The following is a 15799-nucleotide window of genomic DNA, read 5'->3' on the forward strand; positions in this document are numbered from 1 at the left end:
GCATTTGTATCTTGTTTGTTTTGTCCGTCTACCACATCCCACGAACAGAGCGCTATGGTGCAATAACTGCAGCCTCACAAGTTTCACAAGGCCAGTAAAGACAAATAGCAGATAGTGGCTACAATTTTATTTCTTAAAGACAAAAGGGTTACTTGACTCATCACAGACATTCCTCAAACTCTTTTTTATCAGACTTGCACTGTATTAGTAGCACTCAAGAAGCCTTTACAGGCAGGAACTGCAATTCAAATCTCACTCTTGCTCTAAAAAAGGCTTAGAAGATAAGGCTGTGAAACAGAAATACCTTTCAGGATCAGCACCATTTTTACTTTGACAAACAAGCTATTACACAGCCATCATTATAAAGCAGCTATTCATATAGCAGCTGTATTCAATACATACATCGGATAAAAATTTTCTGCTGTGGCTCAAACGCTTTGCAAACTGGCAGCTGACAGTACTCTGTAATGAATTTTAAAGTACTGTTTCTCCAGTGAGATATCTAACAGCTTGAGATTCATCTGATAACCTAAAGGGAAATTCAATTGATTGCCTGTGTTAGCTGAACTGAAATTCCTACTGCATGGCATTTCAGAATTGTGTTCAGAAGTTGGAAATGAGGCTGCTAAGAAACTGTTAAATCCAGTGATTAGTTTCCCCACAATGGAATAATTACATGCATTTAAAATTTCTTACAGAACTGTAGTTATTCCTCCCTTTGAGATTTTTGTGGGAACTACTTCAGTTTGAAAAGTCAGTTAGTTTGGTGTTAAGTATCATGGATTACAGATTGTAGTTTTTCATCCTAAAAAAAATTACAGCAGAGACTGCGTAAGTCAAAAAAATCAAGGATAAAGCAGGCTTTGCCTGTGATTGCTGAAAAATCCTGACTGAGCAGTCAGTTCTGACTAAAAGTTGCATCTGATTTGCTTTAGCGAGGTTTGCTTAGTAAGTGCTTGGCACACAGAAAGGAAGGCAACGGTCGCATCCCACGGCGCAGGCACGCGCCTGGCCCTGACGTGTCCAGCACAATTTTACCTTTAAGCTGACCTTGAAACATCGCGTGTTCCAAGGCACGGCACCGAACACGCCACTAACCCAGGAGCTTGCGGCAAGAGCCTTCCCAAGGGCTGCAGGCAAGGCAACCCCAGCAGCTCTACAACCTGGGCATTCACACCAGTGTCATCCCACCAGAGCAGAGCAAGGATCTTGTTTCTGGTCTAAACCAGAGCCTGGGAGGACACGGCCCGACGTCAGAGCAGTTGTCAAGTCTGGGCATCCTCTCCTTATCCTCCCGCAGTACAAAAGCAAAGAAATTAAAAGCCTAATGGAATTAAAAAGCTAAAAAAAACTCAACATCAGTAAAACAATTCCTAAATAACTATTAACTCATTGGCTTAACTGACTGTCCCAGGGACCAAAGCAAAGATTTTATCAGAATTCTGCAAGAGACTGGACACCTATTAGACTAACCTCCCTAACTGCAGTTAGTCGTGCTATCCCAAACTATGGTTAACCTGTATGAGAAGGCATAAGCCAGACACCAAGTACTTGGTCTGAAGAAGAAATTGTGCAGGCAAATTACTGATTAACTGTCCATTCCTTGACAAAGCACACTAAATCCATGAGATTTAGTAAACCTCAGAAAACCTTTGTAACACTGCTTTACGCAGAGCTCTTGATTAATCAGTCATGTGCTTCCCTTCCCAAAATCCTTTTTTTTTTTTTTTTTTGAGTTGACCACAAGAGAGCAGTTAAGAGAAGTGGGTTTCTGATCCTGAAGCAAGGACTGTTGTTTAGTTGCCCAACAATCATCGGGGCTCTTCTGCATGAGCAGTCCATTTAGAACCACACACAGACACACACGCACACGCTACTCCCTAGTCATCCTGTGGAATATCCTTTACTGGATGTACTTTGTTTAAGTTTGACTACAATGCAGAGCCTAAAACTGCCACCAAAAGCAGCAATTCAGCCTTCCTCCACTCAGCTCTCCCCTCCAACCTTTCTGTATGCCAGCTCTTGCTGTGATCATGCAGTGAACCTGAGCAGTGAACTGATTTGACTGAGAAATAGCCTAAAATGGGGGTAGGGGAGGCCCACTTCAGCTGAATCATGTCCCCAGTCTGGTTTGCTGCATGGCCAAACAGTTCTGTGAGCAGAATGGTGGGGCAGGACAAGGATGGGAGCCGGGAACTGGGAAGAGAGCTCAATTTCTTTCAGTAGCAGTGCCAGCTTAAGATGTCTTCATTAAACTACAGTTGTAGATGCACTGGGTGTTGGAAGCTGAGGTCCAAATATCTTGTAAAATTCTAAATAAAGGCAATGTACAGACAGAAACCTAAATAACACAACAGGTAGTCTGTGCTGAGAGGTGACAGAATGGAAATCACTTCAGCAGGCCCGACTGTCCTAACTTTGTGGCATTAAGACATTTAGTCTTGAAGGTTGTTAAACTGTGTTTACCTGGGGGACATGGGCCATGTGTGGCGGATTGGTATATGCAGGTTGAACATGGGAGGGATGAATGGTGAAGACTGTTTGTTGTGCTGTAGGAAAACTATTTTGTGGAGACTGCGTATTGGAGCCTGGCGTCATGGAAGGTGGGGTTGGAGCTAGACCTGCGTGGTAAATTGCCGACTGCTGTTGTGGGTTTGCCAGGTGGAGTGCCTGAGCAGCCTGGTGCTGATGATGCTGCAAAAAAAAAAAAAAAAGACAGAAGATCATTCAGATTATGGTCTAGAGGCGAGATGTTTATTCTGTAAGCTAGCATTGAGAAAGGTTTGCAAAACTGCTCTAAACGGTGAATCTTTTAAGGGGCAAACCTAAGGATCACCAATCCCTATGTTTGTGAGGAAACTCATTTCAGTTCCACCGGGCTCATTTTCTCCTTGCACTAGAAACTTGGTACGAGCAGGAATCTGGAAAACAGAACCTAGACTGCCAGGTAAAACCAAGGAGAACCTGCAACCATGCAGCTGGACATACTTCACAGTTGCACTTTGCAGCCCAGAGTTACCACCAGCAGGTAGTAAGGCATGCAGCACTACCATGGGGTCTGTTTTGTTTTCAGCTGCTTGTTGTTGACAAAATACAACCAAATGCTTCTCAGCATTTATCTGCTATTTCTGCTCGTAACTCCACTTGTATTAAAGCTCTGACAAAATTATGATCCTTCCTTAATTGTGACACAGAAACAAGCTCATACCCTGTGAAGAGAGAGAAATGAATGCCCGGACTCTGATACTGGTCCTTACTAAGGAAAAGGGATCATCACAAGTTTCCCTGCTAGCTTATCTAACAAACTATGTCATGAGCCTACCACCTTTAAGTCCTAGCCACCCCAAGCAGAGAAAAATTAAATTATATAGCTCTGCTCCCTTCCTTCCAGAAAACAGGGGGGAATCCAGACAAGTCCTGCATGAGATCTGTCACATGCAGTGTGTCTGTGCAACTGCTCCACCCTACCATGTTTCCTCTCAAGGAAATCAATATATCGATGTCAAGCATCAGACAGATGCAACACCTTCCAGTAGAGCCTGTTAAATACAATTTAAAGACATTCACTGCCTTGAGTGCTGTTACCTGCACGGGGCTAGGAGCAGGGTGGCTTCCAGCATGTTGGCTTTGCTGCTGGCCAGTTGGTGTGGCAGAAGGCTGAGGATGCGGAGGATGCGGATGCAGGGTAGCATTAGGGTGGGCATACTGCTGAGCAAGTGAGCCAGTGGAAACTAGGATGAAAAAGAAGAATATTTAACAACAGATAGAGAACAGGCATCTCATCAAGTCACCATCTGCACTTGAAGATTTCACTATAATCTCAAAACATACTGTAAATATACTCCCTCCCCCTTCTAAAAAAAAAAAAATTATCTTGCAAATAGCTGAGTATCTTACCTTGCTTTTGTGTAGTTTGGTTTTGCAGGAAAGTCTATAAATAACCATAATTAAACAGTTCATCTTCCCTAGTTTGACAACGTAACAGATACTACATAGAAAAAAGCAGTTTGGTTTTTGGTTTGTTTTTTTTTTTTTTTGGTCAAACAGACCAGTTTAAAATATCAAATTTATAATTTTCATACAATTTAGTTTTTTCCTGAAATATACTTTTCAAAGGTGTTACAAGCCATTTTTATTTCCACCATCCAAAAAATTCTTTGGCCTTATACCTGGCTAACCTCACCATGCTACTCTTCTGGAAATTGCTCACAGTACAGTCAGTGTAAAGTTTATACACCGCAGGTGTGCTTAAGAGCTATAGGGACACACAGTGTGTGTGTGTATATATATATATATATATATATATATGTAACAGCTGAGAAAACTGAGGCTGCTTGAGCATCAAATTTTTGCTGAAGCCAGTATCTTGTACAAAAATAACATTATCTTGCCTCTCCCCTCAAGGCCAATTATAGAATCTGTTCTGGATCACCACCATTCTGTGAGCTTCTCAACATTGCCATGTGCTTCTTAATCCCTTGAAACGGTAGCAACTAAGGTACAAAATTCCAAAAAAGGAAAAAACTTAACAACATAAAACTTTCACAACAGTGAAACCACATCTGTTGCTACAGCCATACCAGTCTCCAACAACAAACTAGTATCAACAAGTCTTGCCTTGAGGGGTCCTGCTCTGCTCCAAAATGGGCCACACTATTAATTTTTTTTTTTTTTTTTTTTTTTTTTTTTTTTTTTTTTTTTTTTTTTTTTTTTTTTACTTCTGAGGGAATCTAAGAAAGTACAAAAGGCCACAATGACAGCAAGCCTTCCGTTAAACACAAAGCATGCAACCGGAAAGTCAGACCCTAAGAAAATGAAGATGCTTGGCCTATTCCCCTCTACTGCTTTTAGATCTTGTGCAACAACCAGTCCGCAGTTCACAGCTACGCTTCTGCGGGTGACAACGCACACTACTCTCTCCAGTATTACAGCTTGTCAAGACAGAGGCTATTTTTGCTGACAATAGTGCTAAAAGAAAAAAACAGTCAAAGCAAACTATCAACCTGCTCCTGAGTTTTCCCTGCAAGTGTTCCTTATTTGTTTTGGGATCTTTTTGTCGTTCTGACTGAAGTTAATTACTGCTTACTATCGGCTTACACCTTTTTTACTGGGGTTTGTATTCTATGAGAACTTGATGGCCGACGAAGTGCCTGTCTGCAGCGTACCTGTGCAGAAGTGATGGGTTTTCTTGCCCTGGTAAACAAGCCTGCAAAGCAGGGCACAGGGAGAAACTTTGAGTGCGACCGTTACTCCGCAACCACCTGCCCCAAGCATCCATGGCTAGTGAGGTGTTATCTCACTCCTGCAAGTAACTCTCTGCTGCAGCTTCTGAAGAGTTTTGCTGTGCTGGGCTCTAAGTTCACGAACACAGAGAACTGCCTGAATGTATGTAAAAGATGAAAGACAAGATGGGTGGAGAAAAGGGACAAAAATGTAGCTGCATCCGAGAGCACAACGATATTCAGCAAAGGCAAGTCTCAAAAAGACAGCAACCGTGCTCTGGTATCCAGCCCTGACACACTACAACCCTGTGCAAATACTTGGGTTTCCTCCAGTCAGGCTTGCTACGGAGCTTACAAATACTAGTTCTAACATATTCCAACTCACTAGAACGGCACATAGACAGTATCTTTTGGCCTAACAGAGATTTTTTTTCTCCCCTGTGCAGGCTACTATGAAGGTGTCTCCTTTAGAAAATAACTTCCTACCAGATTTAATTTAATCCCACCCTGCTGTTTTGAAAGCTCTACTAAATCTTCACTGAGCAAACGGTCTAACAGTGATGTGCACTACAGTTTCGGGCTACTAATGCAGATGAACTTCATATACAGTTGTAACCCTAAATTCTTGCAGTCTGGAGTGGATCCTAACGTGTGGAGCAGGAGAGTACAAGCACATCGATACACTATGAGCAGTTCGGATTGAGAGGAGTTTTGAAAACACCTCAGTATTTCCTATATGCACTGTCAAAATTATCAGTGTCTTCTGCCATAGCACTTTGATACACTCAAATGGAAAATATTTTTTTTTTCCGTATCACTACTAAAATGTCTTTTGCAGCAGCATCCCCACCGTGCTTCTATTTAACTTTCAAACATCACTCCTCCTTATGGCTATGTGAAAATTATCAGTGGAAACACTGATCATTTTTACAGTATGATTGTACTGATCATTTTTACAGGCTTTCTGCAGTAGGAAAATTTCTCAACCTCCTTATTATACACACTCAGAAGAAAGCCCAAAGTTATTATCTCTGTCAAAGTAATAGAAATAAATGCAGAGGGATTGACTTGCTTGCCAAAGGGCATGCTACCAGAAATCTTCTTCAGCTCTCATCCCACTGCCTCAGCCACAGAGCTGGCACGCCTGACTACAAATTAACTTCAACTCCATTCACGAGGTTTTAAAATGTATATGAAAATTAATTCCAAGTTGTAAGATATTCAAGGCTTCCCACATCCTGCCACATTACTTGTTAAAGAGCCCCCGAAATAATGTGGTATTCCCTTAAACCATTTGTGCAATTCATCTTTTCAGTTCTTTATAGCCGAGAGAATAATAAACTAAGTTATTCTGAAGCAGATCCATTATACAATAATACTCCACAATGAAGAATTTCTCTCTGAAGAAACCAGTTAAACTGAGGAATAGTACCCTAAAGGATAGATATAGAAGCGGGGGGAGGATCAAGGTTTTGTCATAGCAGTAGCTCTTCCTTAACTGTCTAATATCTTTTATCCATAGCTTTGCATTTAAAGTACCAGATTTTTTTTTATATTGAAGAATTTTTAGTTGCCTAGCTTCTCCTCTCCCCCGTTTTCTCTTTAGCAAATTAATAAGCTCTACAAGTTCGGTTAAAACTATTTCAGATGCTGCTGCAAATTATGTTTTAATAGTAATATTAAAGTGCCTTTCAAAAAAATGTTATTTGGACACTTATCTAAATCCTGTACAGATACTGCATAAAGATCAAAAATGGTTCAGGACAAGTGGCAGCAAGTCCAAAATACGTGCACAGATCTTTTGTTAGTTCAAAACCAGAGTTCAAACTTCAACTCTAGAAATGTAACAGGTTTTCCACGTTTAGCTAGTGCAATTAATAGTCCGTGACAAGCCAACGAAATCTATAAGACTGGCAAGCCTGTGAAAGAGGTCTTGCAAAACAGTCATGAGGAATTCACTCCCTTAGCAGTAACTAAAGCACTTCCACTGCGACTTTTTTTCAAGAATTTCTGCCTGTTCATCAAAACAGCTCACTACACGTATCAAATAGCAAACAAGATAAGACAGGTGAAAAACAGAAAAGAAAAAAAATAATCACCAATTATCCAACATTTTCCCCCAGTTGTCAGTACTTTGGAGATTTTCCAAATGGCCATCTAGCATCCAAGAAAGTGCTGAGAAAGCTCTAGGAAAGGACAAAACAGCTCTGCATATCTCCTTGCTGCAAGTAACCTCAGCTCGTGCCAGCACAAATACACTGGTTTTCCTCACCCTTTGTGCCTTAAGTTCCCCAGAAATACTCCCTGGGCTAACCTGCCTCACTTCAGACATCTTTTTGATCAAGCTGGTTCCTAACGTGAAAGATTTAACTGCACTAACCTGGCAGGGATACACAGTGAAGGTAAGCGATTCAGTAATGAAGCGAGCAAAACCATCAGGTGGATTGAATTACTGAATTCAACTCTACAAAAGTGCAACTCGTTTTTCTGAGAGGCAAACAAGCAGTAGTCAGCCATCAAACCCACAGAAGGAGCTGAAATCAGAAGAGGTCAGAGCAGCAGAAATCAAGCAGAACTCCCAGCTACAAGGGTATATGCAAAAACCATATAATGTAATTTCATATTTTCCCTGGTAGGAATTTCAATGCTGCCAATGCTGGTCATCGTTGGTCATCGTCCAAAGATGCACTGAAGAGCCTATTTTCAAGAACTGACCAGTGAACAAACTTCAAAACTATTGCCAGACCCAGTAAGATGGTGAGGATAACTACATTTAAAAGACCTGAATGGTAGGAAGCAAAGAAATAGCAAATGTTTCTTTCATAATACAAAACATTTAAAGAAGTCATTTTACACAGGTAGAGTGGACTCCACTTAAAAGATTATCCACGAAAGGAACGAGCTTATTAAAAGTTATTTCAGTGCACCAAACCAAGACGCATGAAAACAGGACAGGTCAGCATCCTACAACACTAGTTCATGCAGAACCATTTCTGTACAAGAAACACAGGAAGTCTGTTTCAGAAGAGATTTTTGGAGAACGAGTGGTATTTCTCACATCCCTCTTGCATGAGCTAACTCAAAAAAATCCCAGCAGAGTGCCTGGCATTGGCTGCACGGACTTGCAGACAGACATAGCAACAAGTCTCACTGCAGGACAGGAGCAAGTAGGAAAATACCCTGGAACTGCAAGTCCTCTTTTCCCATGTCTTGGGTGACAGCTACAGTTCATCCTGCAACCACACCGCCCCAAACCTCAGCTTCCTCAGAGCGCTATGATGAACGCCAACATACAAGGCAGTATTTTTTTAGTTATCTGCCTCTCCCAGTAGACGTACATGACTGAAGCCTGTATTATCTGGTGTGTAGAGCCTGGAGAAGAGTCCCTCTCCTGTTGCTTACACCGACGTAGGTCACCAGCAACACCCACACAGGAGCACCGGAGCCAGGGAACCTAAGTGGAAATGTTCACCTGCCAAGGAGGAAGCACCCGATGCTACGCACCGGCAAGGAGCCCTCACTTCTTGTTACAGTAACGAACAAGGACACTGTTCACAGCACTCCTTCAGAGGACCAAAGTAACTCTACAGCGAGCTCCCTTCACCTCAGCTGCATCTCAAGTTATTTCCTCCGAAGGGCTCAGCACTTGAGCCACAGCTTTTTAAGGAGAGGAGGCAAAAAATACTTCTCCTTTTAGGAAGCCAATTAACTTGCCAAGTTTTAAAAAAAAATAAATAATCCCATTTGGGCCGTGAAAGAAAGAGAGCGAGGCAGTTCACCCAGGTTTTAAGTAGAGGTTATCCATACGCAGTGCTCGCTTCTGGTTGCAGATGAAAAGACTGCGGTAGTGAAGTTGGAGATTACTCGACATGCAAAAATACATTTTGAGAAAATGGACAAATCAGCTTCCTGTGGTCATATAAATCTGCTCAACAGCTTCATCCCCCCATCCATTGAAAGGAACCTTCCTGCGTTTTCCACATACTGGTTTGGTGCAAGGAAACTTGTTCCCTCAACACGTCCCATTCCTTTAACATCTGTTCTTTAGAAAGTGCTTTTCTGTACAATCAAAATTAGTACAAAAAACCCAACTCACTGGCAAAGTAGAAAGAAGGGCCTGTCTCCTTGCTGTATGGTATTTTGGGACATGCTGAATTTGGGAAATAGAAAGGTAAATTAGCCTCTTGCCACGTGCATACTTCCCGTCTTCTGGAAAGGTCAGCGTCATTTTTTTTTTAAATTTTTTTTTTTTGAAGATTGTAGAACCATGCAGATAATTTTATTTACTTAGGTGCTATTAGAGCTGGATACTTAAATTTTACAAATGAGTGGAGATGAAACAACACAAGTCTCAAGTAAGCCTTCCTTCTTAACTGTGACACTGAGGTCTTCAGTTATTTAACACAAAAACAAACTTTACGTCAATTAATGGTCTATTACAAGTCCACTGTAATAAGAAGGTTAAAATGAAATTACACTAGAACAGAAATTGGCCCCTTGCTTTTTCAGCTATATCACTGTCATTCTTAACAGTTCCAAGACACCTTTGGTGACTGGTTCACTCTTAGTCCCTGGAGAATCCTCTGAAGTTTATATTATATCCACCATTGTACTATCAGGGTAATAGAATTTACTCTACTGCTGAGACAGAAACCAGATAAAGTTAGAGACAACACCAGACCAGTAAAACATATGCAGAAGGGGAAAGGGGAAGGGAGAATGGGGACAGGAATGAGAGCACAAAAACCAGGAAATGCATCTGTATAAAACCAAGGTCTGGTTTTACACAAGAGTTGTTAAACACAAAAGTTTTAAGTTTTTCAGAGGACTCCGGTTACCCGAAAACACAGGCAATTCAGCTACATGGTAAAACTAACACAAGTTCATTGTCACAGGAATGAATATATCCACCCTCTACTCGGATAACCAAATTTTCTACTACCAGCACAAGCCAAGTTTGGGTCTTTGTGCGCCACAGCCCAAGCAGTCAAACTGCAAACCCTGGCCAGCAAACTGCCAGCCCAGCGCCATCAGGGAGATCACACAGAGCCACCGCTTAAGACAGACAGGAGGTTCTGAAAGCAGGGTGCAGTTTAGCAGGGTAAGAACGACAGCTCCGCCTTCAGGCACGTGCGCGTGGCAGGTAAAGGTGTGGGCGCTGCTCTGCTTCAGCAGCGCCCGCACGGCAAACTCTCTCCTTGGCAAGGACATCTAAGTGGCTCACGTCTCCAGGAGTTACGAGCTGAAGTGTGTAATAGAGGGTTTTTTTTAATCGTCTGGCTGGTAGACGGGCAGAAAGATAGTCGCTTGAACATTGTCCTTCCCAATTGTATTTTTGAGGGGGGGGGGAAAACCCAGTGACTTAAACACGTCTCCGTTCATTATCTTTAGGTGGGTCTACTGGTGACCACACAGCTCAGCTGCTCTGCTTCTCTTGAGCTCTTGTCAACAGCGGGTTGGGAAACAGAAGCAGGACACTGTAACGACTGGCAAGGAAATCCCAGAAGTGCAGAAATATCCCATTAAACAGCATTAGACAAAAATACTTTAAAATGGAAGAGTACTTATCGACAAGTGTCGGTCACCATATGTACTTTGGATTCAGCTATCTCTTCATGAGACGGGAAAACAAAACCCCAAGTTTTGGGCAGTGAGGGCAGTTCACTTAATGGATCAACAGGCATTTCTCTTCGCTGGCAGGTGGTTACTACTTGCCACAGACTTTCAACTTGTCCCAAACCATTAGTGAAGATGGAGTTTTCAGATCTCACCAGAAAACATTTCACACCTTAAGAACACTTCATAAGCAGTGCCCCCCCAACCCCCACGTCTCAGCACGGTTGTCCTTGCAGACATCTTCTCTCTACCACATCCGCAGGAAAAAAATTTTGAGTGAATTTTGCAAGAATTATCTCAAAGAAAGCACTAGTACCTTGAAGGATAAAAGGGCAGTATAGCCCACTGAATCCTGATACCAACGGGAGGAAAAAAAAAAAAATTTAAAAAAAATAGTGGGTTTTTAAAAAAATAATCAGATAGCAATTTTAAAGAGCCAAAAGGAAATCTGAGAACTTGTTTGAGCAAGTGCTCCAGAAATCAAAAGCAGCAGTGGTTGTTGTTTCTCAGGAAGTTGTTACTCTGTACTTTCAAATTAGTTTTAAGAGAGGACCAGAATCAAAGTGCATTGGTATGTTTAGTTCAAAGATAACGTGGGTAAACTTAAAGATTCCCAAAATACAGAACATGAGTTATGGATACTTTCTTATAGTCACTCAATCAGATGTGAATGATTCCAGCACGTTGTTCTTTAGCAGTGTACTCCATAAGCAGCTTATATTTATCACCTTAGGCATTTCTACATTTTGTCCCAAGCATTCACATATCGATAAACGGAAGCTGAAGTCAGTATGTTACAGATGGACACATTTTGAGGAACCACAAGCCGTCTAGGCAAGGTCTTCAAGTACTCGGCACATGGAAGACTTGCAAAAATCTGAATTGAGACAGTGCTGCGCTACATCAGAAGTCATTTCATGTGTAGCTAACTGTAAACTCTGTAAATTCAGGATTACATTTGAGCCAATTCGGGTTCGCTAGGCAATAAACACGTCTGCACACGGCAAGAACATACTCTTTAAAAAAAAGTGTCTCGTATGGCGTTCATGATCCAGCTGGATTGAATGGTTTCAATAACAAGAATTTCAAGCATTTGATCATTTACTGGGAAGGCGGGAGAATATTTAGAAGAGTCACCAAAAGTAGCTACTTGAAAGAACACAGGAGGACATGCAATTTCTGTTAAATTAGGTGCTCTTAGAAAAGTAGTATTTAATTACATGGCAGGAAATACCAAAGAATTCTCAAGTTTGACCCCACTTAGTTGTTTGCACTGGTAGGTAGGCACATACCTAGAGCAGACAAGCTGCAAAACCAACGCAAAAGGGAGATCGAGCAGTTGTAAGTTAGAATATCAGTGAAAAAGCTATACAGACATCTGATCAAAGCCAACCAAGGGAATGGGCTTGTACTTCAGTGCTGTAGAACCCACTGGTTACAGAAGATAAGGATGGTGCACAATGGGAAATTGCTAGGAAGTCACATGCAACCATTCTGAATCAAATCTCAGATTATCTCATGTTTGGTTTTATTTTAATTAGGATTTGAGAGGAGAGTTTTCACCAATAAAGGTCTGAAAGCCTTTGATCATTCACTTTATCAGAATTCTATTTAATCTAATGAAAAAGCAAACAGAAGATCTGTTTACATGGACACCTCCAAGCACAAGAGTTGGAAAGATCAAAGTAATACAATTAGCAAGGACCTGTGAGAGAAAGACTTAACCTCTACAAGTAACTTCCATTTCAGCTTCAGCACAAATGAGCCGAAACATTCTTCCTCCAAGCGTCAAAAAAGGTTTCCCTCTATTATTTTTTGTTTCTTAGCTATGTTACCATACCACTGCAGAGATCTGACAGGATGTTTTCAGATGGGTAAGACACAGACTTTTTAAAATCAGAATTAATTTCACACTAAACTTTAGATTCTTAGCCTTTTAAATTTTCATGACACAACATGGACTTCCATTAAGTAGCAGTGTAAAACTAAGCACCGGAAAACATACAAAGATGTCTAAAGGTACAGAAAATCTTTTATTAGAATCTAAGTCAATAATATATGTGACCCAATAAAAGTCTTCCTCAGATGCTATAACAAGTATTGAAATGCCACGTTTTCAAGAGACCATCTGCTGTTTTGACATTTTATGACAATTTCCAAGTCTTCTAGCAACCTTGATTCTACCTCTTTCAATAGCATGTTTTGCAGTGAGTTTGTTTTTCCTCTGAATTGGGCATTGGTTTATCATACATTTATAACGCTTTAGAAGTTCTTTCACATTTTACTTTGTTAACAAGGTAACCCACATTTTCAGCACTTCACTGTAAGTGAAATATGCCCATCTGGTAATGCTGGAGACTAATTGTCAAAGTCAGAGCAATACACGAGCTGTTTCATATACTTAATTCTTGACTTACCAAAAAAGAAAGGTAAGCAACACATGTTTTATTTTGCTTAAACAGCAGTGTTCATACTGTTAATAATGCTAGTAGTATCATAAAGACAGCATTTCACTAGTTGTCAGAACTAAAGTCAAGTTTTGAAACTGAGGTGATAGCCTTGCAATAAAACAAGTCCTAATTATAATCAAGAAACAATCAAGGGATGTTGTGTCAAGAGCATCAAGAGAACTTGAGCAAACTTCTTTCAGCAGATATTCTTTAGCAGCTCCCAGGTTGAAATTTCATCTTGGTCACTGGCATCCTACTGAAATCAGCATACTTGAGTTTTCATTTTTAACCAGGTGGCTCAGTTTTCAATGCTCTGCTCATCATCTTATGAAATATAAACCACATCTACTGGTGTAATCTGAATGATACCCACGTTTGAAGCTTGAGATTAAATACATCCCTGCACAACGTAAGAACTTAAAAAGTTACATATAACACAAAACGTTTCCTACCATACATAGCATGCGTCTGTTCATGCGCACCATACTGTGTTGCAGAAGAAGATACTAAACCAGGCTGTGCGTGTGTTGGTGGTGCCATCATTCTAGCGTTGCCCTGTATTACAGGGCTATAAACATGAGGATGCTGCGTTCAACAGAAATAAGAAAACAGACAGTTAATTGGAGGACTATTACAAAGAAACTACTGTCAGCTAAACAATAATCACGTACTTTGAAACTCTGTAATAGCTTGGCCTTGCTAAAACGCAGAGCAAACTATAGATTTCATACTATCACAATTATCCCAATTGTTTATAAAAATTTACGGATATTTTCTGCAGAAACTGACAAAAAACACTGGCATATCTCATTTTTGCCACTCTTAATAATGCAGTAAGCTTATGTATGTAACTATAGATTTATCCAATTACACATGTATATTTAAAAGCCTTTGAAGTAAGAGTACACCACATGGGTTTTATTTTTAGAACACATAACTAGGGAGACAGTCCTGGCCATGACCTGAAAGGAATTCTTCAAAGTGCTACAAAATCGACAATAAATGCCAACTCCTAAACTGACCTTAAAATTTGTTACAGGCTTTGAAGCATGTTACAGCACCCCCAAGTACGCTCCAGAACACAGAAACTGTTCAGAGTGACTTGTGACGACAGGAGACAAGAGGGTATTCAGGACTGAGCCACTTAATTATTTCTGGTTTGACTTCGCACGTGGATTAAAAGGACTCTTACCTGAGATTGGTAGTGTGGCACATGCTGCACAAGAGGCTGATTAGGAAACTGTTGGGGACTATATGCAACATATTGTGTTGAATAAGCAGGTGGCGTAGCTACAATTGGAGGGCCTGCTGCTGAGGCAGGATGCATCATGGTGCTCTGATGATGTTGGTCTTGCCGTTGCTGCGGCATATTTGGTACTACAAAGCAAAGAGTGCTTCATGTTAGAAACACAGGTTGAAGAATGATGATCTTCCTGAAAGGTTTTACGTTACAATGTCACCGTGACCAAGTGGAATATCCTCACCCCTCACCTTTAACCGTATATTAGAGCTCTATCAAAAAGGAACAGCATGAAAAGGAGTTCCTCCAAGAAACACTTGATTTTTCATCACTGCCTTTGAGACGTGTGTATGGCCACAAACCCAGGCCTGCTTTTTTTTTTTGTGAAAGGAGGAAAGGTGGAGGGAGAGAAAGTCTGGCAAGAATCAGTAGCAGAAGAGAAAGGTTGTATCAGGATACCTACATTAAGCAATTTTGATCCTGTCCCCTTCAAAAGGCTTAATTCACCCTCTACGGGAACTACTCAGCAACTGTTCCATCAACTGGAAAGCTGAGTCTGTTAAAATTACTTGTGCTTATGGCTGAGGAGAGCAGAATAAAGGTCTCCACGCAGCCGCAGTCTGAGGTATTCACATCTTTTAAGCTCTGTGCTACCCCCCTCAGGATAGCAGAAAGCAACTTTTAGGTCACAGTCAACACTGAAGGGGACAAGTCAACCTATAAGAAGAAGAGGAGTAGGAATAATTAGAGGGAAAAAAGATTAAGAGAGCAGAGCACTGCAGTGTGGGACTGAGCTATCCTAGTCAGACGAACAACCAAACCACAGCAGCAAGGCACTCAGAATAAACTAATTGAGCCTACTAAGCAACAGGGCATGAGAGTTCAAGGTGAGCTCCAGCTTGCTGCTGTGAGGCTGCAGCTAGGAACTACGTTAACTCAAGCACCTGTAAACTCCACTGCAGTGTGCAATGCAGACAGAGCCCGAGAGAGGAGAGAGAGTGAGAGGAAAGGAGGGAAAACGTTGAAGATGTCAGTAAATTCACTCAGTGATGATTGTATTTACACTGCAAAGCAACAATATGAAAAAGCAACTGGAACGGCGTAACAGGCACTGAACTTTAACCCACGCAGCTCCTTTGGGACTACGCTGCACGCAGAATGGATATGCAGAAAATAATGACACTTAAAAAAGGAATTTGGAATAGGAGAACGGCCTCACAAGGCATGTGGGTACACAGCGATATATTTCTGATTAAAACAATCAGTGCTAC

General features: G+C 41.2%; 1 protein-coding gene across 12 annotated transcripts in view; it reads right to left on the minus strand.

Moving 5' to 3' along the window:
* Window positions 1-15799, minus strand: part of ATXN2 (ataxin 2) — a 45029-nt gene that overhangs the window by 2224 nt on the left and 27006 nt on the right. For 9 of the 12 annotated variants that reach the window (XM_026859478.1, XM_026859476.1, XM_026859475.1 and 6 more), the window contains 5 exons: window positions 14481-14665; window positions 13741-13873; window positions 9319-9372; window positions 3586-3731; window positions 2467-2694 (listed from right to left, as the gene is read on the minus strand). In XM_026859478.1, coding sequence (XP_026715279.1) covers window positions 2467-2694; window positions 3586-3731; window positions 9319-9372; window positions 13741-13873; window positions 14481-14665 — 746 coding nt within the window. The remainder of the gene's footprint in view (window positions 1-2466; window positions 2695-3585; window positions 3732-9318; window positions 9373-13740; window positions 13874-14480; window positions 14666-15799) is intronic. The other 3 variants (XM_026859473.1, XM_026859472.1, XM_026859471.1) reach the window with 1 other exon arrangement.

The sequence above is a fragment of the Athene cunicularia genome (genome assembly GCF_003259725.1).
Source record: "Athene cunicularia isolate RWA chromosome 15 unlocalized genomic scaffold, athCun1 chr15_part1, whole genome shotgun sequence".
Lineage (NCBI taxonomy): Eukaryota > Metazoa > Chordata > Aves > Strigiformes > Strigidae > Athene > Athene cunicularia.